The 26,140-nt window shown below is 38.8% G+C and overlaps 1 protein-coding gene across 1 annotated transcript; it reads right to left on the bottom strand.

The window, feature by feature from the left end:
- Positions 1–1,379: 1,379 nt before the first annotated feature.
- Positions 1,380–16,305, bottom strand: DDX43 (DEAD-box helicase 43). Its single transcript, XM_037147058.2, has 16 exons — positions 16,056–16,305; positions 13,000–13,055; positions 12,151–12,277; positions 11,172–11,309; positions 9,672–9,753; positions 8,549–8,705; positions 8,208–8,326; positions 7,397–7,507; positions 6,876–7,017; positions 6,319–6,419; positions 5,189–5,276; positions 3,897–4,024; positions 3,590–3,699; positions 2,942–3,080; positions 2,105–2,192; positions 1,380–1,509 (listed from the first exon to the last, which is right to left on the bottom strand). Exons 1-16 carry the CDS (start codon positions 16,303–16,305, stop codon positions 1,393–1,395), a joined length of 1,953 nt encoding a protein of 650 aa, XP_037002953.2. The 3' UTR covers positions 1,380–1,392.
- Positions 16,306–26,140: the final 9,835 nt, after the last annotated feature.

Raw genomic sequence — 26,140 nt, 5'->3', positions numbered from 1 at the left:
ACAACCCATCTCCAGAATTTTCTTTTCATTTTCAGTGAATTTATTGGGATGACACTGGTTAACACAATTACCCAGAACTTTTTCATCTTGCAAAACTGAACCCCTATACCCAGTAAACATTTCCCCATCTCTCTCGTCCAACTAGCTCCCGGCAACCACCATTCTACTTGGTCACTCGTTATCGCCTACCCTGGACCCATGTAAGTGGCATCACACAGCACGTGTCCTCACTTAGCATAATATCCTTTCACATAATGTCCTCAGGGGCCATCCATTCTGTGGCATGTATCAGAATTTCCTGTTACACACCACTTTGTGTATCCGTTCATTCACAGTGGGGCTGCCGCCACCTTTTGCCTATTGTGAATAAGGCCGCTATATGCACATGGGTGTACAAATACCTCTGAGGGAGCCTGCTTTCCATTCTTTTGGATGTATTCCCAGAAGGAGGTTTGCTGGGTTGTAGTTTTAATTTTTGAGGAACTGCCACATTTTGGATAGGGGATGCACCGTTTTACCTTCCCACCAACAGTGCACAAGGGTTCCTGCTTCTCCACATCCTCACCAACGCTGATACATCCCCAATGGGTGTGAAGTAATTTTATTGTGGTTTGGATTTGCATTTCCCCAGTGATTAAACTGAGCACCTTTGCATATGTTTCTTGGCCATTCATACAGGGTCAGGCAAATGTAGGCAAAAGTATGGGAAATATTACAATAATTAATACATACTAATACAAAAATAAGCTGTTTCCTGTACTCACAACTGTAGACCTACTTTTGCCCCGTCCTGTGTATCTTTGGAGAAATGTCTGTTCAAGTCTTTTGCTCATTTTTAATCAGGTTGTTTGTTTCTGTTCAGTTTTAGGAGTTCTCTATATTGTGAATATAAATTCCTAACCAGAAATATGATTTACAAAAATATTTTCTCCGTAGTTTATTCATAAGGTGCCCTACTGGACATTTGGATAATAGTCTTTTCCTACTACAAATAATGCTATAATAAATCTTCACTTGTACATGCAAACATTTTTATAGAATATATTCTTAGAAGGGGAATTGCTGCATCAAAAGGTGCATGTGTTTTAATTGATACATTACCAAGCTGCTCAGGTCATGACAGTTCATACCTTGACCAACTCCATTACACTGTTGATCTTTCTGTATAACCTAAAGTTTATTTTCTTAACTCTGAATATAATAACTGGAAGTTAGGTAACTTTAGGTAAAGAATAACACCTAATAATTCATTACATTAATAACTCCTAGAGATAATGCTGACTGCAGTAAACATACTAACAGTCAGTTAAGGAAAACAGGCATTTGAAAGACCATATATTAATCAAATGTTACCTCTTATAAGTAGGCTGGTACCACTTTTCGACACAGACATTAATAATAAAATTTCTTGGGTTTTCCTTGGGGTCTTCCCAATTTTTTTTCCACTTCTTTTTTCAGTTTATTTGCCTTATATCTCTCAGCCATTGACACAAGCTCCTCTGGGATACTCTGAAACCATCAGATGTGTTTTTAGGATGGAGATTATTCTTTTAGTATAGCAGCTTTTTCCACGACATACTAAAATACCTCCAAACCACTTCAATCAGAGAATATCCAGAACAGATTACATGACATTTTCCAACAGAATGAAATGCATCTCCCTGCATCTTAAACTCTGAATTTACCTTTAAGCTATAAAACCAGACTGATCTTAAAAACCCCCATCGCTGCACCGCCCCCCGTCTGTAGAGCCCCCAAGTGCTTCCCAGTGCCCTTAACTTGCCCGGGGCCACCTTCGGAATGTTCTCTCTCACCCCCAGGCAGATTATGTCCCCTTGCTGGGACACCATCCCATTCTGCAGCTCTCCTACGCCACCGGTTTCTTCCTCAGCAGGGTGTGCAGTGAGGCTCAGCCCCATTAGACTAGGTTCCCCAATTATATGAAAGTATAGCTCCTCATCTTTGGGACAGTCCTTATAACATGTTTACTTGTTTAATATCTATCTTTCCTGGTAAGCAATAAGCCCCAGCACTCAGAATAAGTGAAATTATATGAATATTAGAAAAGTGATATGAGGTAGAGTTCTGAGTTTTATATTCTCACCTGATTTGCTCTTTCCAGAATGTTAATTAATTCATTGGCAACCCTCCAATCATTTCTAGTGATAAGGGTAATTGAAACTCCAGTCCTCCTGTAAGCAGGGGGAGGTGGAGAAACTCATGTAATTTGACTTGTAATTAATATTCATTATTTAGTTAGCAAAATAGAATAATAAAAACAGCAGCAGCAAAACCTCAACTTTCTCACAAGCCCAAATATGTATTGTATGTCAGAATTTAGCATCATTTAAACAGCAATGTGGAATCCAAACACCTGCAGTTTAAAGGGCACATTACAAGGGTCGGTGCTAGCAGTGCTCTCGGTGAGAAACGACCCCCTTAAACATGCCAATTTCGATGAGTGACCACTGGGTACCCATCAGTTTTGTGACACTCTAGATATAAAGTAAAAAGTAGAACTGAAGAGCTACATGCAGCCCACACAGAAGGGTCTGGTTGAACCTGAAACAGGCCCATTGGGCAAAAATGAAATAGGAAAGCAGGTTCTGGAGTGGCTTAGACAATTTACAGGCAAGAGAACAAAAGTTTTCTAGGTAAAACATGGAGCCAAGGTTGGTTTTTTTTTTCTTTTTTTAAATCCTCACCAGAGGACATGCTTATTGATTTTAGATGGAGGGGGAGGGAGGGAGGGAAGGAGAGAAACAGCATCTGTTGCCCACGGAACATGCCCCAACTGGAGACTGAACCTGCATCCCTGGCATGTGCCCTGACCGGAATCAACCTGCAGCATTTGGGTTTATGAGATGATGCTCCAACCAACAGAGCCACACTGGTCAGGGCCAGAGTCGACGCCTTTCATGGGCAGGCTATGATTACTTACCCGGCTCTTCCAGTGCGCCCTACTCTGTGCACATACTCTTCGATGTTCCGGGGAAAGTCATAGTTATAGACATGTGTGACATCATGGACATCAAGACCTCGAGATGCCAGGTCAGTAGCAATCAGTATTCTCACTTTACCTAGAGAGTAAAGCCAAAGGCTTACAGACACATTCTTGCATAAGGGAATCTAAGACGTATCAGAAAGTATATCTGCCCCTAGTATCTGACCAGGTGAAGTATTACCACCATTAACATTAAAACACTTAAGGTAGTGAAGATGGGAAAGGGATATTTAGTTTTTCTTCTCAACTTCTGGCAACCTACAACACAACAGATACCATGGTTCAGCAAATGGTCCCTGAATCATCTGAGCCATGTTGTAAAGATCCATGCATCTCACGTAAACTAGGAAAAATATCCCCCATGGCAAATTGTTGCCTTGACACCCAGGTTTAAACATTAGCTCTTTGAAGTTTCCATAGTTCTGAGAGGCTGGTTAGTATTTACAGCTCTAACAGGTATAGTCTGAGGTCTGTAAACTGAGGGCAGATCTTAGAAATGGGTGCCGTGGAAAGGAGCTGTCACTCAGCCAATCGCCTGCATTGCACACTCTTCAAATGCAACAAATAGTAGTTACATAAATGTACCTGTTTTAAAGTCATCTAGTGCCTTCTCTCGATCGCTCTGTTCTCTGTTACCATGCAGAGACTCTACGGAGACATGTCGGAGAATCAGGTCACTGGATAAGTGATCGGCACTGGAGCAAACATAAGGTCAGTGATCTTAGGCGGTTATTCTAATGCCACCATCGGCTCACCATTTTACTTCTATTTGCAAAAGTCTGAAATAACCTACTGAAAGCCATACACACCTCCACCTGAAATAAGTGTACAAATCAAAAGAATGCTAAACAAATCAATTTGATGATTAAGGATATAAAGAAAAAATACCTACACAGCTTTTCTGCTGACAAACACTATGACTTTGTCTTTGGGAGACATGCTCTCCAGGAAAGTTTGGATATGAGATCGTTTCTCTTCTTCTGTGGTGACAATTATATTTTGCTTCACAGTGCTTACAGCCTGAAAGATTCAAAGATCATAGCACATCAACATTGAAGGGCAAATATCATAGTTTGGCTCAAAATAAATCTTTTTCCATCAGAGATTAATGTTTTAATAAACTGCTAACAGGAAATAGGCAGGTCCTCACAAAAATATCTACTCAAGGATGTGCAGGTCAGCCTTTCATGCTTTATCACTTATTCACCCATGAGAAGTTGGAACTCCTGAATGGTTGGCAGTGTGTTGAAAGTTGGTTACCAACGTAGGACAAGAAATAACCGTGCAGGGAGGCTAATCTTATGAAAAGTATCATGAATTTTGAATGTAGCCCTTACTATGAAAAAAGATGATTAGTTTATACACAAGTTTCCATTCAATGAATATACTGACAGTGCAATGCATTTTTTTGAGCCAAAGATAAAATAGATGTTAATAGCACTTAATGAAAGGAAAAACTCAAACATTTATTCTGTTTTTCATGAAATATAATGAAATGGGCCTAGGCAATGAGCCATTATTACTACTAGTGATTAAGTAAAAAGGGGCAATTTTCATTAATGACTAACTGAAAAAACAATTATAATTATTAAGTAAAAGGCCAGAAAACTTTATAATGGAAAAGAGACATAATGGAGATCTTTCATTATAAATTGTATAATTATTAACATTATTTGGACACACCAATCTACCTGAACTTCACAAAAACAGAACAGGCTTAAATATATGCACAGCTGTGTAGAATTGTTTTCAACCCGATTCACATGGGGTTAATAAAAATGAGATCTCTAGAAAATAGGAACAAGTACAGCATGTTTCATGGTATTCAAGGATTATTAAAATTGTAGGTATAATATATACTACAGTTATGTTTAAATTAACCTTTTAGACACATATACTGAAATGTTTATGGATAGAATCATTATGTATCTAGTATTTGCTCTACAATCAGGGAGTGGGCAGAGATTTGCCAAAACACCAAGTAATTACAATTTCCATAATTCAGTACAGATGCCACGTATCATAGACATGTACACCTGAAACCTATGTGATCTTACTAACCAATGTCACCCCAATAAGTTTAATAAATATAAGTAAATGTAATAACATATTAACCAATCAAATAAGGTTCTCCATTTGCATTGAAAAGGTATTTTTAACAATAGTAATAAAAAACAAACTTACAACCAGATCCAAAGTACCAACATATACAATCATTGGCTGTTTCAAATAAGACTGTGCAAGTCGACGGACCTCATATGGCCATGTTGCACTGGAAATAAAACAAGATACACAAACAGGAAGAATTTACTATGAAACAGCCATTACTAAATTTCTCCCATCCAAGTACTAACCAGGCCCCACCCTGCTTAGCTTCCGAGATTAGAGGAGATGGGGCGCCTTCAGGGTGGTATGGCTGCAGACCCATTACTAAGTTTCTCTAAGAATGCTGTGAACCGAATTGCTCATGAAAGACAGATGTAGTGCTTTTCAATAAGTACTTCAGAAAGAATTGCTCAACTTTAGTGAGGTTACTAAAGGAAACCTTTAAATATGTTTAATAAACAGGTTTATGAGCCAAAGGTGAAGGAGATTTAGACCTTAAACTCTAATCTTTGAAAAGGTAAAATGTATCCAAGTGTTAGATTTCTCTTGGCCTTTATAAAAAAAACCAAAAACCTGGTATTTTTCATATACTGTCAGCAGGCAAAACTGAGTGCTATGCCAAATAAGCACATTTTAAGTGTACTGATAAAAGGATATATAAATACAAATGTTTCTTAAACATCTATATTATGGAAGTAAACCACCTTTTATACTTTCACAGTTATTAGCTGGGGAGAAAGGAAACAAAATGAGGAAATTTAGTATGTTTCCTCAATTATATACCATTCTTTTTTACAATAATGACACAAAGAAGAAAATAGTTATGAATTACTCTGCATTTAAATAACAATCATTGCTTCCTCAATTTTACCTTCGGCAAAAAAGTATTCAGTAGTCAAATGTTTCCTTCTAAGAACAGGGGATCACTTATTCAAATGTGAGGAGACCCCACTGTGAAACTCTGTGTCCCCTTCAGAAAACCCCTCTCTGTTTTTATAGACTTCTGTCTGTAACTTAGGAAACCAACTGTTCTCCTGACAATGACACACTGAATTGCTATACTCAGTGATGACATGATACCTTTCACCTAAGGATCTCAAAATACTTTCAAAGAAATGCTCTCAAAATCCTGCAGGGAAATCAGCCAGAGACTGGATTCTAGTGCAATGATTCCTATGTTGCAGACTAGCAGTGGGGTACAGACCTACCTTGTCATGATAGTCTGCCTGTCTGGGCGCACATCCAATAAAATCTTCATTATCTGGGGTTCAAATCCCATATCCAGCATCTTGTCAGCTTCATCTAATACCTGCATTAAAAATGTTTGTGACTAGATAGATATGAGAGGTAGCTAATATGTATACTCTCCTTATAAATATGATACTAACAGCTAATTTTGTCTTATTTCCCCTATTCATAAGCTAATACTTTAATTTCTCCAGGAGAAAATAAGTGGTTTGTGGTTATAACATACATTGATTTGATTATTTTTAGGTGAGTTAGTATTTTCTAAATCTATTTAATGAAAAAAGTTTATATCTAAATATCCATGTGGATTTTGATTTTCTTTTGTACTTATCCACGTTTTCCAACATTTATAAAAACATTAAAATAAAATTATCTTAAAATCCTATTTTAACATATTAAAGGGAATGGGAAATATCCCTACAATATAAAAATATTATAAAATGGATAGCCATTCTAAAAGACTGTTTTAATAAGAGTTCAATTCTTCCAGTATCTCAGACCCCTACTCCATGATTACCAAGTAGGTTATACTTTTCAGGTTGACAAAGTTATTCATTTGCAGATCATTCAGTCTTCCAGGAGTTGCAATAATGATATCTACACCTTTTGTCAGATCTTGTATTTGTCCATTTCTATCTCCACCGCCATATATACAAACGCTTAAAAAAAACATAGAGGTTCATGTTCAGGCAAGGAATATCCAAACATTCAAAATCCCAACCAACCTAAGTATCTAGGGTATAAAATAAAATAAAAAAGTATATAAATTTAAAGAAAGGATCAGATGCCTTTGGCACTATTTGCCCTTTCTGAGAACTATCAATATCCGCCACTGCGGTGGCGTGTCTGTCTTGAAGAGCTGTGTCTATCATTGTTACTGACCCCACCACCCTGGCTACAGTTGGTCTGGGTCAGGGATAATAACTGACCCGTGCTCAGCCAATCGGGTTCTCAAAATGTGGGAAAAATAATGAGAGAATGTGTAAAGCTACAAATGATTAAGATGCTGATGCAGGAATAGCCAAAGAAATGACTTACTTTTTAAGACCTTTATACGAATACTTAGAACATTCAGCTTGCACTTGGAGAGCTAATTCTCGAGTGGGTGTAAGGACTAACATGCCGGGTCTATTCCTTTTGTCTCTAGCTCTTTGGAGAGAAAACAGAATAGTAAAGTACCTCCCTCAGATACATGGAACATGCATTCAGTACTATCAAAATTTGTAGCTATGAGTGTCAAAATCACGTACATTCACCATAAAAAGTGGAGAAATATGGAAAGACATTCAAACAAAGAAACAAACAGACAGACAATCCAAGGGCCCAGATAGAATCCTTTTCATTTAACGTGGCCAATGCTTTTCTGTGTCAAACATTCTCTAACATAGTCATATTGGACATGATAATTTAAACAAATTCTTTCCATTGCTTCATTGCTCCCAAAAACTGTTTTTTTTTCCTTTCTTTTATTGGTTCCAGAGAGAGGGGAAGGGAGGGAGAAAGAAAGGGAGAGCAGCATCAAAGTGAGGGAGAAACACCCGTCAGTTGGTTGTTTCTTGCATGTATCCCACCGGGGACTGAATGCACAGCCCCCGAATGTGCCCTGACTGGGAGCCCAACCAGCAACCTTTCCGTTTGCCAGATGATGCCCCACCTACTGAGCACACTGGTCACAGACTTCCCAAAAATGTTTTTGTAAATTTATACCTTTCCCGGCACAGTACAAGTGTATTTTCCTAAGACTGGGCATTACCTTTGTACCAATGCAACACACAAGGAAACTGGAATTGAATTTTTGGTATCCAGATCTATTAACCCCTTTAGAGAACTCAGCTGTAGAAATTCTTACACTGGTTGAGAGTCAAGGTGGATAAGTCCAGGCATTAAGTAGGACAGTGTCTTCCCTGTTCCGGTTTGGGCCACTCCTATAAGATCTATTCCTTGTAGAACTATCGGCCATGCCTGTGACTGAAACAGAATGATAAATAGTAAACTAAAAAGTCCTTTCTTTGTGCCAGGTGTCCCTCCTGTCCCAGCCCCAAACTTTTCTCCACAAACACTTTGTTTGCTGGGAACTGGTGGTGCAGGAAATGCTGGGGAAGTGCTCCCTGGTGATTTAATTTCCAACAGGCATTGTTTAGGGGGTAAACCATTAGTGAAATATTAGAATTAAAGAATTATTCAGCATACCTGAATTGGTGTTGGCTTTTGAAAACCTGCCTTTTTAATGTTTTCCATAACTTCAGGATAACATTCAAAAACATCCTCGAATGTACAAGTAGGATTGGGGATAGGACGTTTCTCACCATCTTTCAAGTCATCACACACTATGTTGTAATTTTCCTTCCTTTAATTAAGGGAAAACAGCACGGATATTATTGGCCTTGGTCACTTTTATTTCCCAAGCAAGAAATTTTCCAGCATTAGTTCAGGTCGTATCTAGAAATTCAACTACAACTGATTAAAACCAGACTGTTAGTAAGTTAAAGTATAATCACTAAGAAATAGAAGTCAGCCCATCTTTTTCTTATCAGAAAAGTCTCAGAAAGAAGGAAAAAATTACATTTCATATGTGAACGGGCCAATGAAAGTTTCATGGAAAGGCTAAGAATAGAGCCTGAAAATTATATGCTGCATGATTCAAAATCAGATTTGGTGAACACCTGAGGGCCTACAATATTCCACACATATTTATTTTAACCTCAACAATCCTGTGAAGTGGGAATTATTCTCATTTGGTAGGTGAATATTAGGTACTTGTCCAAGGTCTGAGCCCTATCCCAAACCCGGGATAACTATTTTTTTCTGCCATACTATCGTAGTTTTATAGCAGACATTAACTTTAAAAATGTTGCCATCAAGACCTTTAATTCCAGATAATAAGTATTGAAGAGTAAGATATTATTCTACTATTCGGATAACAGATCAATTTATTATGATTTCCAACAGCTGTAGAAATACTCTCTAAAATTGCTACTCAATGCATCAGGCATTAACCCCATGTCTTTTTAATTTAAAATTTTAAATTAAAAATTCAGTTCCTTAGTTATACTAGCCATATTTTAGGGGTTCAAGAACTACATATGGACAAGTAATACTCTGTCAGACACAAACATGGCCCATTTTCCATCGATGCAGAAAGTTTCACTGGATGGCAATACCCATATATTACCAAATAGGATGCAACCAAGTTTTCATTGGAATATAAAGTGTGTAGACTCCAAATGCAATCATTTCCAATCTTTGTCCAATGAGTTAATTCAGTCACACAACTATACAAATACTCACTTAAAGAAGTAATAAAACAACCCACCTCCAAAGGTCTACTTGTGCTTGTGACATTGACCTTGTTGTTTCCGACTCCACATAAAAGTTTTTCTTAATTGGGGGTAAATCTGGGACAAAGATGAAATTCAAACTTTGATAAATAATGACAACTTACATTTCACTGACATGTATTCAAAATAAGAGGAATCACACAAAATACATACCAGGTTTGCCTCGCATCCACACAGTTTTAGACAGTTGTTGCGCAATTCGCCAGTCAGGCCTAGGCCAGAATCTACATCTTCCATCTTGAGTTGCCTTTTAATTACATTTTTCACACAAGCAAGAAATCTTTAATTATAAAATTAAGTATAAAAGCAAAAAAAACAAAACAAGCTTTACAAGACACGGTATCACAACTGATGAGTCTTCTCTCAAACACAGTGAACTGATATTATCTTTCCTTTGAAGGTCCATCCCATTATTGTTTAGGAATAAAATATTTATCCTTATTCTACTCTAAGAAGCTACTATATCTTTTCTTCATAAATGCCTACTGTACCTCCTCCAAACTTAAATCCTGTCTCTGGCCACCCATCCCAAATCTCCACAACACCCATCTTGTCGAGGTGGCACTGGAAACTTCACGTGAAGACGGGCTGGCTGCCAGAGTGGAATTAGTCATTGCTAACATTTGTCGTGTATTACTGCATTGGTGTTTTAATTTTGAGTAAATGATGCTGTGCTGCTGCCTCTTTCCGATAGCCAAGTTCAATGCTCAAACTTCCTCTGAAATGCAGTGACTGGAACGTGGAATATTTTATTCCATATATAATTCCAAGTAAGAATTTCATCTAAAGTTCAACAAATGTTAAAGACCTATTTCTTCTCAAGAACTGCCTGCCCATTAAACGTTTTTCCCTTTTATTTTGCCCTTGTCAGTCAGGGTGGCCCAGGGTACACTGGTGCTCAATCGCAGCAACAGTGCTAACGACTCAGGGTCGCACGCTCATGCCCTTCGATTCTCCCTCGGGCCTCGTTTTGTGTTTTATTAAATTGTTGCAGTAACCTATCTGAAATAAGGCAAGGTATAGGTAAGTTTAATATTTTAACTTCCCATTTATAGCACAAGTCACAACGCAGACAACATAGAAAGAAACATGTCCTAGGAACCATAGCTTCGCAAATTTTACTATCATTTTTCATATACATCTCATTACTAAAAGTACTACGTTTTATAGAGAATAAAAATCTCAAGAGAAACGCCCACACCAACTCTGGCTGGTACGGCCCAGTGGATTGAGTGCTGGCCTGCGAACCAAAAAGTTGCTGGTTCGATTCTCAGTCAGGATACATGCCTGGGTTGCAGGCTGGGTCTCCAGGTGGGGGTATGCAAGACGCAACCACACACTGGCGTTTCCCTCCCTCTCTTTCTCTCTCCCTTCCCCCCTCCCTAAAAAGACATATATTTAAATTTTTAAAAAATTGGCTTAAAAATAAAAAGAAACACCAACACCACATGTAAATGTTAGAATACAGCACAAACCTGCCCACTTTTTTCCCTCCCATTTCAGAGCATCTTCTCGAATTTGATCCCAATCAATTAGTAGTGGCTGATCTTCTGTAACAACGCTCTCATCTGCCCTTACATCTCTTCGAGCAGAAGGTTGGGATGCAACAACATCTGTTAAAATATTTTTACCTAATTAGTTTCCAACAAATCTTATTAGTACAAAATCCCCAAAACCATTTTACTGCTTTGTGTTTTAAGAACCAGACAGTGATGCCTGCAATGTAAAACACAGGGTTTTGGTGCTACAGAACCATGGCAATTCTGGTCATGGTTCCTGTCATCGGTTACCGGCTTCGGATTCATGAAGTGGGGAAAATGTAGCTTATTGGAGAAGCTAAGTAGCGTGAGAGCCCGGTGTCTACTAAATCACATAAATCACTTAATCTTTACAATAATCCCACAAGGAGTACGTTACCCCAGGTTAACAGATGAGGGAATGGGGTCTCACAGGGGTTCCCCCAAGAAACACTAAGAGGCAATGCTGCCACTTGAACCCAAGACTCCGTTCTTTTCACTTGCTTATTGCTTCTGAAAATGGTTCAATAAGCTTTTTCTTTAGTTCAAGCAGATGTGAGATTTCTGAAATACCAAATAATGAGGCAGCCTTCAAAGTCAGTCACATTCCAGGGAAGGGACATGGAAACAGGAGGCCGGGACTAACTCTTGCTCTATCATTCGTAAGAAGAATGTTTTTTAAAAAAGTTAGTGGGGTTTTTTTCACTCATCTATTGGCTAAAATAAAACTGAAAGGCTTAACCAAGGAAATTAAGTGTTTTTATTTGAGGAAAAAGCATCCTAGAATTCCACAGAAAAAAATTCTATAACAGACTAGATTTAATAATGGCAACCTAAAGCTTTATTATAAAGAAAAACATCAGGTATAATATGGCTTATAAAATGTAATGAAATTTTAAAAAATGTTACAGGGCTTTAGTGGGCAAAAACTACTTACCAACTCTGGGTTGTGAGTTATAATTCTGTTGTTTTTTAACAAGATTGTCTATCACTGCTTTTGCTTTTTTCTGCATTGCCTTGCTACCAAAAATTTTGATTTCGGCTTCAGGACACCCTTTTATTACCTATACACAAGGGAAAAAATTGGTGATTGAAGTCTCCTTGCCACCTGCCCCCCCCCAACAATCACTCAACTTGTAATAACATAAAAGTATAAAATAAATATAGTACTGCCATCAATGAGTGCCTGAGATATTATGTAAGGCTTCTGCACAGGAAAAGGTCACAAACACACGTAATTCGTGTTCTGGAAAGATGGCTCCGGCCACGGCTCTTTGGCCAGTGGAGAATGGTTAGAGGAGGACCATTGGAAGCAGGGTGCTTCAGTTAGGGGGAATGCTCCGAGCGATGCGATTTCCTTTGAGAAATACGGGCGAGGACTCAATATGGAAAGGACTCAACAATGATGGCCTCGCTGTGGGATAATGAGACGTTAGTAATCTGTGCTTGGGAACTCGGGTGCGTACTGAGACTGGGAAACAGGAACAGCTCCGGGTTTGAGGAATGGGGGTCAGGAAGGGCATGACAAATAGTCCCCAGCGACCCCATTCTTCAGCGAAGATTACCTCTAAAGGTTTTTACCTTTGTGAGTCAAACAAAACAAAACAAAACAAAACAAAACTCGAGACCTGAAATGGCCCACAGCTCAGGTGAATTCTTGAAAAGAATGGTGGAACGAAGAGCTGTGGCAACTTACCTACGTTACCACAGCATGTTTGCAACTGAGCAGAACTAGAGATTGGAATGAACTATGACCTTTTTGGATTTAAGAACACAGATCACCTACCTGTATTTTGGTGTTTGTTGTACTTTGGATGTCTTTTATTTTTGACCCACCACGACCTGTTTTTAAAAATAAAGATATTTTTTAAAAGCAATTTGACTACCATACCTATGACTATTAAATAACAACACTTCCCTAAAAATCCCTTCAACTTGAAGTAGTAATATCAACTAGCAAGTCGATGACTACTTTCCAGATTCATGCATTCAAGTTTAAGACATAGTCCCATTATCTTTTGCATGCCAAATTGGTTTGTAATGAAAAGTATATGGATTTATCAAATTTTGAAAATTTGTGCCTAGAAATGAAAGTTATTACTGTGTTTTTAGCCTATTTATTTTCTGGCTACAAATTTAATAAAGGTGCTATTTATTCTTTGGTTTAAAAAAAGCAAGTTGAAATCACTAAGGGGGATTTACCTACTTTCCTCAAAGAACTGCCTGTAGTTCTTTCCTAAGTCATCCAAACAAAGGTTCCTAGGGTCCAATGATCTCTTTCAGTATGGAAAAAGGGAAGCAAGCTTTTTCTACCCCAAATTTTGGTAGATGGTAAGAGGCTCCTTTTCTGGAGGTAGGTACTAAGGATTCATTAGCAGCCCCAGCAAACGAATTAGATCCAAAGTGTTGGCAAGGATGTGGAGAAATCAGAACCCTGCACCTAACGACTCAACAACAAAAAATCCCATTAAAAATGGTCGAAGGTCTTGAATAGACATTTCTCTAAAGAAGACATACAAATGTCCAATAGGCATATGTGATAAGATACTGAAATCATTAGGGAAATGCAAATATCAAAACCACAATAAGAAATCTCCTTGTAGCTGTTCTAATGGCATCAAGAAGATAAGTGTTCAGGAGGATGTGGAGGAAAGGGGAACCCTTGTGCACCTGACAGGGATGTAAAGTGGTACAGCCACAATGGCAAACAGCACAGAGTTTCCTTAGAAAATTAAAAATGGAATTACACTACACTCCAGCAGTCCCACTTCTGAGTATTTACGCAAAAGTATTGAAATCAGGATCTCAAAATGCTATCTGCACTCTCGTGTTCATTTCAGTATTATTCACAACAGAGGCAGAAACAACCTAAATATCTGTCAACAGATGACTGGATGCAGAAAACATGGCATCAACATACTACCATGCCAGTGGTAGTTTTCAGCCTGGTTACCATTTGTGACAATAGGAATGAACCTCGAGGACATTATGCTGAGTGAAATAAGCCAATCATGAAAAAACGAAGTGCGTGACTCCACTTCCATGATGTGTCTGATGTAATCAAACTTGGAAAAACAAAGTAAAATGGTGGTTGCCAAGGATGGGGGATGGGAGAGGAGAGAACTGGAGAGTTATTAATGGGTTCAATCATACAAGATGAAAACATTTTAGAGACCTATACAACAGTATTCTTATAGTTATCAGTACTGTACTACACATTTAAAATAGTTTTGTAAGTTAAAGTTGTATTTATTTTTAAAAATTGGATCCAGAATCAACATCAAGTGGATGCTCTCTAGCACAGTGCTTGCATTTTGCAGGTGCTCCACAACTGCTGAGAGCTTAAGTGATTTTTTAAAAGTTTTTAAATTGATCTATTTTTTATTTTTTAAAAGGATTTATTTATTTATTTATAGAGGGAGGGGAAGAAAGGGAGATAAACATCGATGTATGAGGATGCATGAGAGGAACATAGATTGGCTGCTTCCCACAGGCCCCCAACCCGGGACCCGGCCTGCAACCCAGGTGTATGCCCTGACCAGGAATTGAACCAGTGACCTTTCAGTTTGCAGGCCAGTGCTCAATCCACTGGGCCACACCAGCCATGGATTAAGTGATTTTTACTGCAAACTTAGTGGCTTTCATTTACAGAGCATCATTCTTCAGATCTTTGAGCCTGACTCATCTTGATGGGTCGATTAATCTCTGGCTGGTCAAGCAATCACTCTTACATTGTTCTATTTCCTAGCAGCCTACAAAATCTGTTCTTTTTCTTTTTTTTCCAAAACAGGTTAAAAGTGGGGAGGGTAAAACAAAATATCAGCTCCCAAACCTTATGGTAAAATGTTGAAATTCATCATCAGATTTAATAAATGGGACACATCTAAATTCCGATCATTTCTCTTTCTCTTTTTTAAGATTTTATTTATTTATTTTTAGAGAGGGGGAAGGGAGGGGAAAAGAGAAAGAGAGAAACATCAGTGTGTAGCTGTCTCTCCCAGTGCCCCCTACTGGGAACCAGGCCTGCAACCCAGGCATGTGACCTGACTGGTAATTGAACCAGCGACCCTTTGGTTAGCAGGCAGGACTCAATCCACTGAGCCACACCAGCCAGGGCTAAACTGCAATCATTTCTAAATGCTTTTCAAAAATGAATTTAGACTTAAGATATACTAAGAAAAAGACCCTGTCTTTCAGCAGACAAATTCATATTTAGCTTTGGCCAGCGTGGCTAGTATATTGTTTGTGCCCAGACCTGCACACTGTAAGGTTGTGGGTTACTCCCTGGCCAGGGCAGGTGCTGCCAACAAATGAGGCAACCAACAGATGTTTCTCTCTCACATCGTTCTCTTTCTTTCCCTCTGTCTCCCTTCCTCTCTCTCTCTCTCAAAAGCAATAAAAAAATGTCCTAGGGTGAGCATTAAAAAATATTTAAGTTAAACTATGTGCAAGATACAGCCACTTCTCTAAGCAGCCTTTTAATATCCTCTACCTTCTTATCTTTGGCTAATGGCTCTATTCGGTGCTCAGAAAGCTTGATTTCAGCGCTGTTTTTTAGTTCATTCTGTGGTAACCCTGATCTTTTATTCCAAAGATTTTCTAAAAGTTTGCTCTCCCCAAACATTGTCTCCGTAAACAAAAAAATTGTGCATTAAATGACATCATTCTAATACCATGAAATACTAAAAAATGTCACAGGGAGGCACCTGAATGTTATTAGGTGGCAGCTGACTGGAGGCAAGGAGAAGACAGAAGGGGATGCCCTTGCTCAGGCTTCACCCCTAGCCCCACTCATTTTCCAATCTTGGTCCTGCCCTCGCACACCCATCCTCTAACTCTCACCGATCACGACGCCGACCCAATCATTCTTCAATCCAAAGCAGAGCGGCGGTTCCTCGGAATCATCGGCCACAGGCTGCTGGAGGTTGGAGGGGTCCCTCCAGTCGCTGTCTCTGCCGCCCCTACGGCCCCCTCGACCTCTTCGATTCCGCTCTTCCTCTGGCCTCCTTTCCGGACCCTGGGGCACTGCCGAGGTCGGCCGAGAAGCAACGACCCAGGAGAAGGCGTTGGCGCCCACTTCTTGCCTGGCCATGGTACCTCGAAGAAGATTCGGCGAGTCCGACGACGTTCCCGCACTAGCCCACGGTACTGCCGGGGGCTATTCTCCGGGAGTGTTCGCGCAGCCGCTACCGGAGGAGCCCGCGCGTGGCTCGTCCCGCACGTGCGCCGACCCTCCCTGGCCTCACGTCCATTGGTGGACGGGAAGCTGTGGGCAGACCTTTACCATCGGACCAATCCACTCTCGTAATCGAGTGAGGTCCGAGTCAGGGCGCCTACCTCCGTTTCTTTTCAGGCTTGGGGCTGCCCTGATGCTCTCTGCGCTTTTCTCTACTAAACTCCGGAAGTGTTTGTGACCTTGACTCCCAAACACCCATCACTTTTACGATGTGACCCAATACACAGGTAAAACATTTGAAACAAAAGGTTCAAATGTTTTGAACCTTTGAACCTTCAAATGTTTTGAACATTCAAAACAGCATTTATCATTGCTGTGTGAGCAGCGCTTTGATGTATTTAAGCCTATATTAGTTTTCAAAATGTTGGTCATAATCGACAGATTTAATATCCAACAGTTTAAAAATCTAGAGCCTGAGAGCTATGGCTTCAACACTTGACCTGAATGTTTGGTGTGGTTTTAGAGCTAAGGGAATAAACAATAAACGCTGGAGGGATTCCCATAATTGCAGCCCGGCTCGGTGGCTGGACATATTATTCCAGGCAGGCAAGCCAGCTGGGGGTGCCCCTGCTTTGATTAGGGTCTTCAAATTGTCTCAACACATCTCATATCAATCATCCATCAAACGTTGTAGACATCTATTATGATGCTAGGAACTGTGATCTATGCCCAGGATTAAACAGAAAAAAATACTAGACCTGGTCCATCTTGGGTTGATGGATCAACTCACAAGAAATTAACTACAACTCTCGACGAATCATCTCTGGACAAATAGGATTACAGGGCCATTGGAGCACTCAGGAAATAGATAAAGAGGTAAATGTATATGCATTTAATATCTATTCTCTAATCTTTAGTACAGAATGTATAGTATTGACCATTTTTACAAAGGAATTTAGTTGGAATAGATTTGCAGCTATTTTATTGAGGACTTTATCTTGATTTTATCAAGAACATCTATGTTCATGAGAAATAGTTTGTGATTTTCTTGCAGTGACTTCATCTGGTTTGGTATTAGGGCAATGCTGTCCTCATAAATGAGTTAGAAAGTTTTCCCTCTGCTTCCGATTCCTGGAAGATATTGCAGAAAATTGGTATAATTTCTAAACATTTGTCAGAATTCACCAGTAAACACAGTGGGACCCGGTGCATTCATTTTCCAGTTATTAATTATTGACTCAATTTCCTTAATAGACATAAGCATATTCAGTTTGTCTGTTTCTTTTTGTGTTTTGGCAGATTATATCTTTGAAGGAATTGGTTCGTTTCAGCTAAATTATCAAACTTCTGGGCATAGTATTTCTTTATTATCTTTTTAAAATGCATGGGATCTGTATCGATAGTCCCTCTTTCATTTCTGGTGTTAGTAATTTGTGCCTTCCCTCCTTTTTCTTAGTTAGCTTGGCTAGAGGTTTATTTATTTTACTTTTTTTTCCCAAAGAACCAGCTTTGGTTTCATTGATTTTTTTTCTATTGGTTTCTTGTTTTCAATTTCACTGATTTCTTTTCTAATTTTTATTTTATTTCTGCTTACTTTGATTCAGTTTGCTCTTCTTTTTCTAGTTTTCTAAGGTATAAAATTTGATGATTGCTTGTAGATCCTTCTTCTTTTCTAATGTATTCATTCAATGCTATACATTCCCTTCTAAGCGGTGTTTTTACTGTATCCCACAAGTTTTGTGTTCTTATTTTCATTTAGTTCAAACTATTTTATAATTTGTGTTAAGATTTCTTCTTTGACCCATGTGTTATTTAGAAATGTGCTTAATCTCTAAGTAGTTTGGGATTTTACAGCTATCATTCTGGTGATTGTTAGTTCAATTCCACTGTGGTCTGAGAACACTGTTGACCATAAAAACAAAATCAACTAGGCATTCACCACCAAAAAAATTTATTCAGGCCCTGGCTGGTGTGGCTCAGTGGATTGACTGCCAGCCTGCAAACCAGAGGGTTGCTGGTTCAATCCCCAGACAGGGCACATGCCTGGGCTGTGGGCCAGGTCCCCAGTTGAGGGTGTGTGAGAGGCAACCACACACTGATGTTTCTCTCCCTCTCTTCCTCTCTCCCTTCACCTCTGTCTAAAAATAAATAAATAAAATCTTTTAAAAAATCAATGAAAAGAATTTATTCAGGAAAAAGAAAGGATTTCAATCCAATGCAGACATGGTGAGCCACATAAATGAACTGAAATGGAAAAAGACAAAGGAAGTACTACATAGAATGGAAGAGAAAGTTAAGGAGGAGCTGTTTCAACCTTAGAGCTATGTTGTAAACATAGATTTCTTTGCATTGAGTTCTTGTGATAACATGGAGTGTATGTGATAGCTCCTCCCACATGTCCTCCCAGTTTCTGTCCGGTTAAGGTCTCTGACATAAATTTTAACTACAGACATTGTATGATTTCTACTCTTTTAAATTTTTAAGGGTTTTTGTAAATGATTTTTACAGATATTTTATTTATTTTAATGAAGCTGGTACAGACAATGTCCACTTAAAACCCATATCCCAGGCCAAAAAGTACAAATGTAATTTTAAAAGTGTAGTGTTCTGTAGCACATACTTCTTCATGAACAACTTTATTAGAACCTTTCTGGGATATTCTGACAAGATTTTTCTTTGCTCTTAAAATGCTTTCTCTTCAGTGAAGCCATCTTGGAAGTTAGTCCTTGCTCTCACTTATTTGTCATCTTGACTACTCCGACCTTATATTCCTCTTTTGGTCCAGACCCTCAGATTTAAAAGTAGTTTCAAGTTAAGAAAGTGTCATTTTCCCACAGTTCAATTCTCTGAAGAACTTTCATCTCCCACTGGAAGTCATAGTCCAGGAGTGAAGCAATCACATGCTAGAACTTCAGAGCCTATTAAAGAGTCATTAAGAACACGTGCATTGATTGACTTTATTTATCACAACCCCGAAAATGGGAGGCTACCTGAAAAAGGTAGCACACATGCTACCTTTTGTGCACACATGCAATATTTTAAAAGGGGGCTGAGGTCTGATCACCAGAAATCAGCACAATGAAAACAAACAATGAATAACGGGCACTAGAATTCAAATTACCACATGTTTTAAAGATAGGGTGCTAGTTTCAATTCTATTTTGAAACCCCCATTACAAAAGAACTATTTTTAAAAATAAAAAATGACTGAGAGAAAAGAAAAAAACAAAAACAATATGGGTGTTCCTGATAAACTTCAATCACATCTTTCTCCATTCCCAGTTCTCTTGGAGTGTGATTATCAGCAATTCTTTGATCTTCAAAGACAAACCTGAGTGAATTCATTGGAACTCTCTGTCTTTGACAGTATTCTTTGCATTTTATGTCATCATTTTTACTTTGAAGTGAATCTCACTGATATCTTGTCCAATGACTTTGAGTTTAATGTATTACTCTTCCTTCTTATCCCCCAAGTCCTCAGTTGAAGATTTTGCCTCCTGGTCAGACAGGGTGATGATGTCTTCATCCAGGGTCTCTGCAGGCAGAACCTCACTCCAGAGTTTATAAATCCGTCTCTCTTTTGTTCCTGTTAATAATGTATGTTTTAAGGCCCAAAATGCAGTCTAGCCTGGCGAACACTGCTAGCAATGAAAACTGGTGTTAGTTTTCATTCATGGCATTCTTCTTCCTTTCACTCAGCTTCTTTTTAAAAATTTTTTTATTTATCAATTCTTTTTTTAGAGCAAGAAAGGGAGGAAGGCTATAGAGAGAGAGACAGAGAGAGGGAAAGAGAAGGAGAGAAATTGATTTGTTGTTCCACTTATCAATGCATTCATTGGTTGATTCTTGTATGTGCCCTGACTGGAGATCAAACCCACAACCTTGGTGCATCTAGATGACGCACTAACCTACGGAGCTACTCAGCCAGGGCCTCATTCAGTTTCATCTGTACTTCCATCTTTTCATTAATAAAACATAAAAATAATTTATTAATAAATTTATTAATAAAATAATTTCCAGGAAATTAATTTTATTCATTGGTAGCCTTGAGAACATTACTAGGCAGGCCATCATGAGATCCCATGAGATCACAGACCAAATTATAATGCTCAAATCAAATACTTGATTGAATCAACTTAAAACCTACAGTGAGAAATAGGTGTGTGTGTGGTGGGGAGATTAATGTACTTACGGTAAGTGCAAGTGGGGTGGAAGGATCATACTACCAAGTGTTTTGTTACTCAGTGAGCCAATGTTCTGTCTCTCTGGCTCATCAGCCTTTGCATCTGAGGGTGATTACAAGGCCAGTGTTGAGATGAGTCCGTTTTTAGTAGTCCTCCTGCGCTGGAGTGCTCCTTGAACAGTATTTCTTTGATTTGGAAAGATGATTCTTATCATTGAGTCTGGGTGCTGTTTAACTGCATCCCTTTCACATCACTAGCCGTCACAGGGCAGATTACTCCAACGCAGTGGTGGCTCCATATACACTATGAGGCAGGATGTCCATGAGGTCACAGAGCAGATCAAATCACACAAGTTACTGAGTTAATTTAAAACACATTAGGTGAGAAGCAAGTGAAAAAAGAGATGGATAGGTTAATCGCCAGGTTAGACTACAAAAAGGATCAAAGGACCACACTTGGTGAATCCTGCGTTATGTGATGTTCATCTGTCTTGTCTCTGCTGCATCAGCCTTTAAAGTTTGAGAGAGGGCAGGAGGAAACACATGCTGTTCCGTTGGAGAAACCCAGAGGAAAGTATACCTGGCCACTGCTGTACCTTGCTAATGTTCTGAGCAGCTGTGAATTTTATCTTCTATCTCTGGGCAGAGGACGTATCAGACCAAGAAGGACATTACCAAAGGTTTAAGACATGAACATTTGGTGCCCCATGAATGTTGGGTGCTATTTGTTTTTGTTTTTTTATAGCAAGAATGAATCTTCTTAAGTAACATAACAAACATATTAAATTCCATTTACTTCTACAAAACCAAAGAATTCCCTTCTGGCTCCTCATCTAGGCAGAAGTAAACGTTGCTGCATTCAACTGAGCCTAGCCGCTGCCCCTTTTCTGTATAAGATATTAATTCAGTATAGAACTTTGTTGAGGCTCAGAGGAGGAAGCGGGAGATAAATTGGTGGTAGAGAAAGGAGAATAAAATAGTAGGTCACTACTGAGATCAAGACTAAAGTGAAAGACTAGGAACTTCTTTTTTTTTTTTATAAAAAAGAGTTGTGGGAAAGAGCAAACAGCAAAAAGCAATAAGAAAATGACTAAGTTACAAGATAATACTCGAGAAAAGTAATAAAGGGACCATTATCACTTCAGGCCAAGATAAGGGTGTAAGTAGATAGATACACTCTGCTTGCTCGCACAACCAAAAGAATGGCAACAAATTTAAAAATAAAAAATAATCAGAACTGCCAGAAAATAGAACTGTATGGAAGTCTGACAACCAGGGAGTTAAAGAAGAAACATTCATCCAGACTGGTAGGAGCGGTGGAGACATGCACCCGGGGTGGAGAGGACTCATGGCAAGGCAGTGGCTGGAGGACTGAGCAGATGAGGAGGTGGGTGGTAGACCTAGTGGCCCCACATTTGCATGTGGATAAACTGGGAGGAACAACTGGGGACTGAGACAGACTGCACAACCCAGAGTTCCAGCATGGGGAAATAAAGCCTCAAAACCTTTGGTTATAAAAATTTGTGGGGGTTGCTGCAGCAGGAGAAACTCTCAGCCTCACAGGAAAGTTTGGTGGAGAGACCCACAGGGTCCTAGAATGTACACAAACCCACCCACTTGGGAATCAGCACCAGAAGGGCCCAGTTTGCTTGTGGGTAGCGGAGGAAGTGTCTAAAGGCCGGCAGAGAGCAGAGCAAGTAGCATTGTTCCCTCTCAGATTCCTCCCCCGATACAGTGCCACAGTGCAGTGATGTGGGTGACCCTGCCTTGGTGAATACCTAAGGCCCTGCCCCTTACAATGTAACAGGTGCGCTGAAACAAAAAAATATGGCCCAAATGAAAAATGGACCAAAGCTCCAAAAATAGAACTAAGCGATGTAGAGATAGCCAACCTATCAGATGCAGAATTTAATACACTGGTAATTGGGATGCTCACAGAAATGGTTAAGTATGATTGCAAAATAGAGGAAAAAATGAAGGCTATGCAAAGTCAAATAAAGAAAAATATACAGGAAGCCAACAGTAAAGGGAAGGAAATTGGGTCAGAAACCAATGATCTGAAGCAGGAGGAAGAAATAAGAATATAAGCAGGACAGAATGAAGAAACAAGAATTCAAAAAACTGAGGAGAGGCTTAGGAACCTCTGGGATAACTTTAAATGTGCCAGCTTCTGAATCACAGGTGTGCCAGAAAGAAAAGAGGAAGAGCAAGAAACTGAAAACTTATTTGAAAACATAATTAAGGAGAACTTCGCTAATCTGGCAAAGGACATAGACTTCCTGGCTCAGAGAGTCCCAAAAAAGTTGGACCCAAGGAATCACACACCAAGGCACATCATAATTACATTACCCAAAAGTAAAGATAAGGAAAGAATCTTAAAAGTAGCAAGAGAAAAGGAGACAGTTACCTACTAAGGAGTGCCTATAAGACTAGCAGCTGATTTCTCAAAAAGAAACCTTGCAGGGAAGAAAGGGCTGGAAAGAACTATTCAAAGTCATGAAAGGCAATGACCTACATCCAAGATTACTCTATCCAGCACAGCTATAATTTAGAATGGAAAGGCAGATGAAGTGCTTCCCAGATAAGGTCAATTTAAAGGAGTTCATCATCACCCAGCCCTGATTATATGAAATGTTAAAGGGACTTATCTAAGAAAAAGATGAAAAAAATACAAACAGTAAGATGACAACAAACTCACAACTATCAACAACTGAACCTATAAAAAGGCAAAAACAAAAACAAATTAAGCACACAATTAGAACAGGAACAGAATCACAAAAATGGAGATCACATGGAGGGTCATCAGCGGGGAGAGGGAAGGAAAGGGGGAGAATGGGAGAAAAGGTACAGGAAATAAGCATAAATGTTGGGTACAAAATTGACAGGGGGAGGTTAAGAATAGTATATGAAATGGAGAAGCCAAAGAACTTATATATACAACCCAATGACATGAACTTATGTGGGGGGGATGTGGGTGGGAGGGGGTTACAGGGCAGAGGAGAATAAAGGGTGGAAATGGGATAACTGTAATAGCATAATCAATAAAATATATTTTTTAAAAATGTAAAAAATTAAAATAAAAAACTTAAAAAGAAAGATAAAAAGAAGAAATAAAATGCATCCAAATTGGAAAGAAGTAAAACTGTCTTTATTTGCAGATGACATGGTTCCGTACATAGAGAACTCCAAAGATTCCACCAAGAAACTACTAGAACCGATAAATGAATTCAGCAAAGTAGTAGGATACAAAATTAATATCCAGATATCATTTGTATTTTTATATGCCAATAATGAACTAACAGAAAGGGAAATTCAGAAAACAATCCTATTCACAATTGCTTCAAATAGAATAAAATGGCCCTGGCTGGTGTAGCTCAGTGGATTGAGCATGGGCTGTGAACCAAAAGGTCTCCACTTCAATTCCCAGTCAGGTCACCTGCCTGGGTTGTAGGTCAGGTCCCCACTGGGGGTCACGTGGGAGACGACCATACATTGATGTTTCTCTCCCTCTCTTTCTTCCTCCCTTCCCCTCTCTAAAAATAAATAAATAAATAAAATTTAAAAAGAATAAAATACCTAGGAATAAACCTAACCGAGGATGTAAAAGACCTGTACTTGGAAAATTTTAAGACATTGAAGAAAAAAATAGAAGAAGATACAAATATGTGGAAGCACATACTGTGTTCATGGGTAGGAAGAATTAACATAATTAAAATGTCCACACTACCCAAAGCAATCTATAGATTCAGGGCAATTCCCATCAAGATTCCGATGGTGTATTTCACAGAACTAGAACAAATATTTCAAAAATTTATTTGGAACCACAAAAGATCCCACATAACAACTATCCTGAGAAGGCAAACAAAGTTGGAGGAATCATGCTATCTAATATCAAACTATAGTGTAAGGCCATAGTACTCAAAACAGCATGTTACCAGCATAAAAGCACACACATAGCTCAATGGAACAGAGTAGAGAGCCCAGAAATAAACCCATACCTTTATAGTCAATTAATATTTGAAAGAGGAAGCAAGCACATACAATGGACTAAAGGTAGTTTACTCGATAAATGGTATTGGGAAAATCTGACAGATATGTGCAGAAAAATGAAATTAGACTATCTGCTTATACCACACACAAAAATTAATTGAAAATGGGTCAAAGACTTAAATGTTAGACCTGAAACCGTAAAAATTCTAGAAGAAAACATAGGCAGCAAAATCTTGAACTTTGCTTATACCAGTATTTTTTCAGATACATCTCCCCAGGCAAGGGAAACAAAAGAATAAATAAGTGGGACTACATCAAACCAAAAAGTATTTGCACAGGCAAAGGTAATCATCAACAAAATAAAAAGTCAACTCACAGAATGGGACAACATATTCGCTGATATATCTGATAAGGGGGTCAATATCCAAAATTTATAAAAAAACTTATAAAACTCAATACCAAAAAAACAAATAATCCAATTTAAAAAATGAGCAGAGGACTTGAATGGACACTTCTCCAAACAGGACATACAGATGGCCAACAGACATATGAAAAGATGCTTAATGCCACTGGTCATCAGAGAAATGCAGATCAAAACCACAATGAGATACCACCTCACACCTGTCAGAATGGCCATCATTAATAAATAAAAAAACAGCAAATGCTGGTGAGGATGTGGAGAAACGGGAGCCTGTTGCATTGTTGATGGGAAAGCAGATTGGTGCAACCACTGTAGAAAGCAGTATGGGGACACCTCATAAAATTAAAAATGGATCTGCCTTTTGACCCAGCGATCCAACTTCTGGGAATATATCCAAAGGGACCCAAAACAGTTGTTTGAAAGAACATAAGCACCCCTATGTTCACTGCAGTATTATTTACAATCACCAAGATATGGAAGCAGTCCAAGGGTCCATCAATAGATGAGTGGATAAAACAACTATGGGACATTTACACAATGGAATACTCCTTGGCCATAAAAGAGAAGACAATTTTTACCCTTTGTGACATTATGGATGAGCCTGAGAATATTATACTAAATGAAATAAGCCAGTCTGAGAAAGACAAATAGTGTATACTTTCATTCATATGTGGAATCTAACAAACATACTGAACTAACACACAAAAATAGAGACAAACTCATAAGAGCAGGCTGACATCTGGGGTAGGGGTGGGACTGAGGCATTGTGTTATTTAGCAAAAAAAAAAAAAGAAGGAACTCATGTATTTGGACAAACAGTGTGGTGATTGTAGTGAGGGAAGGTGGAGGTAGAAGAGGGTATAGAGGGGATATATAGTCACGGAAAAAATAAAATAAAAATAATAATTGAAAACTCAAAAAAAGAAATGAAAGAAATAAACTTTGCCATTCAGATGGGAATGGCAAAGGAAGTTGTCTTGACTTTGCCTTTCTCGTATCTTGATCTGATATTTAATTAGTACAAACCAGCCTTGTGACTAACTCATGCTACATAATAGTCTAAAATTTTCAAGGAGTTTGTATGAAATGGCCTCAGGTTGAATGTATGCTCAAGAGAATGGCTCAAGCAAAAAATTACCCATTTATAAAAGGATAAAA

Source organism: Artibeus jamaicensis, unplaced genomic scaffold (genome assembly GCF_021234435.1).
Source record: "Artibeus jamaicensis isolate MK-2021 breed Jamaican fruit bat unplaced genomic scaffold, CSHL_Jam_final contig_1127, whole genome shotgun sequence".
In the NCBI taxonomy this organism is placed as follows: domain Eukaryota; kingdom Metazoa; phylum Chordata; class Mammalia; order Chiroptera; family Phyllostomidae; genus Artibeus; species Artibeus jamaicensis.
This window is presented reverse-complemented; position numbering and strand designations above follow the sequence as displayed.

Bases quoted from the DNA above. Each gene is read 5' to 3' on its own strand.
- DDX43 (XM_037147058.2), bottom strand. From the start codon at position 16,305: ATGGCCAGGCAAGAAGTGGGCGCCAACGCCTTCTCCTGGGTCGTTGCT. The intron at 12,278-12,999 runs GTAGGTGATCTG...CCTTGTGTATAG, and splicing joins CAACAAACACCAAAATACAG to GTAATAAAAGGGTGTCCTGA. The intron at 6,420-6,875 runs GTAATCATGGAG...TTTTTAATGCAG, and splicing joins TGAAAAGTATAACCTACTTG to GTATTAGATGAAGCTGACAA.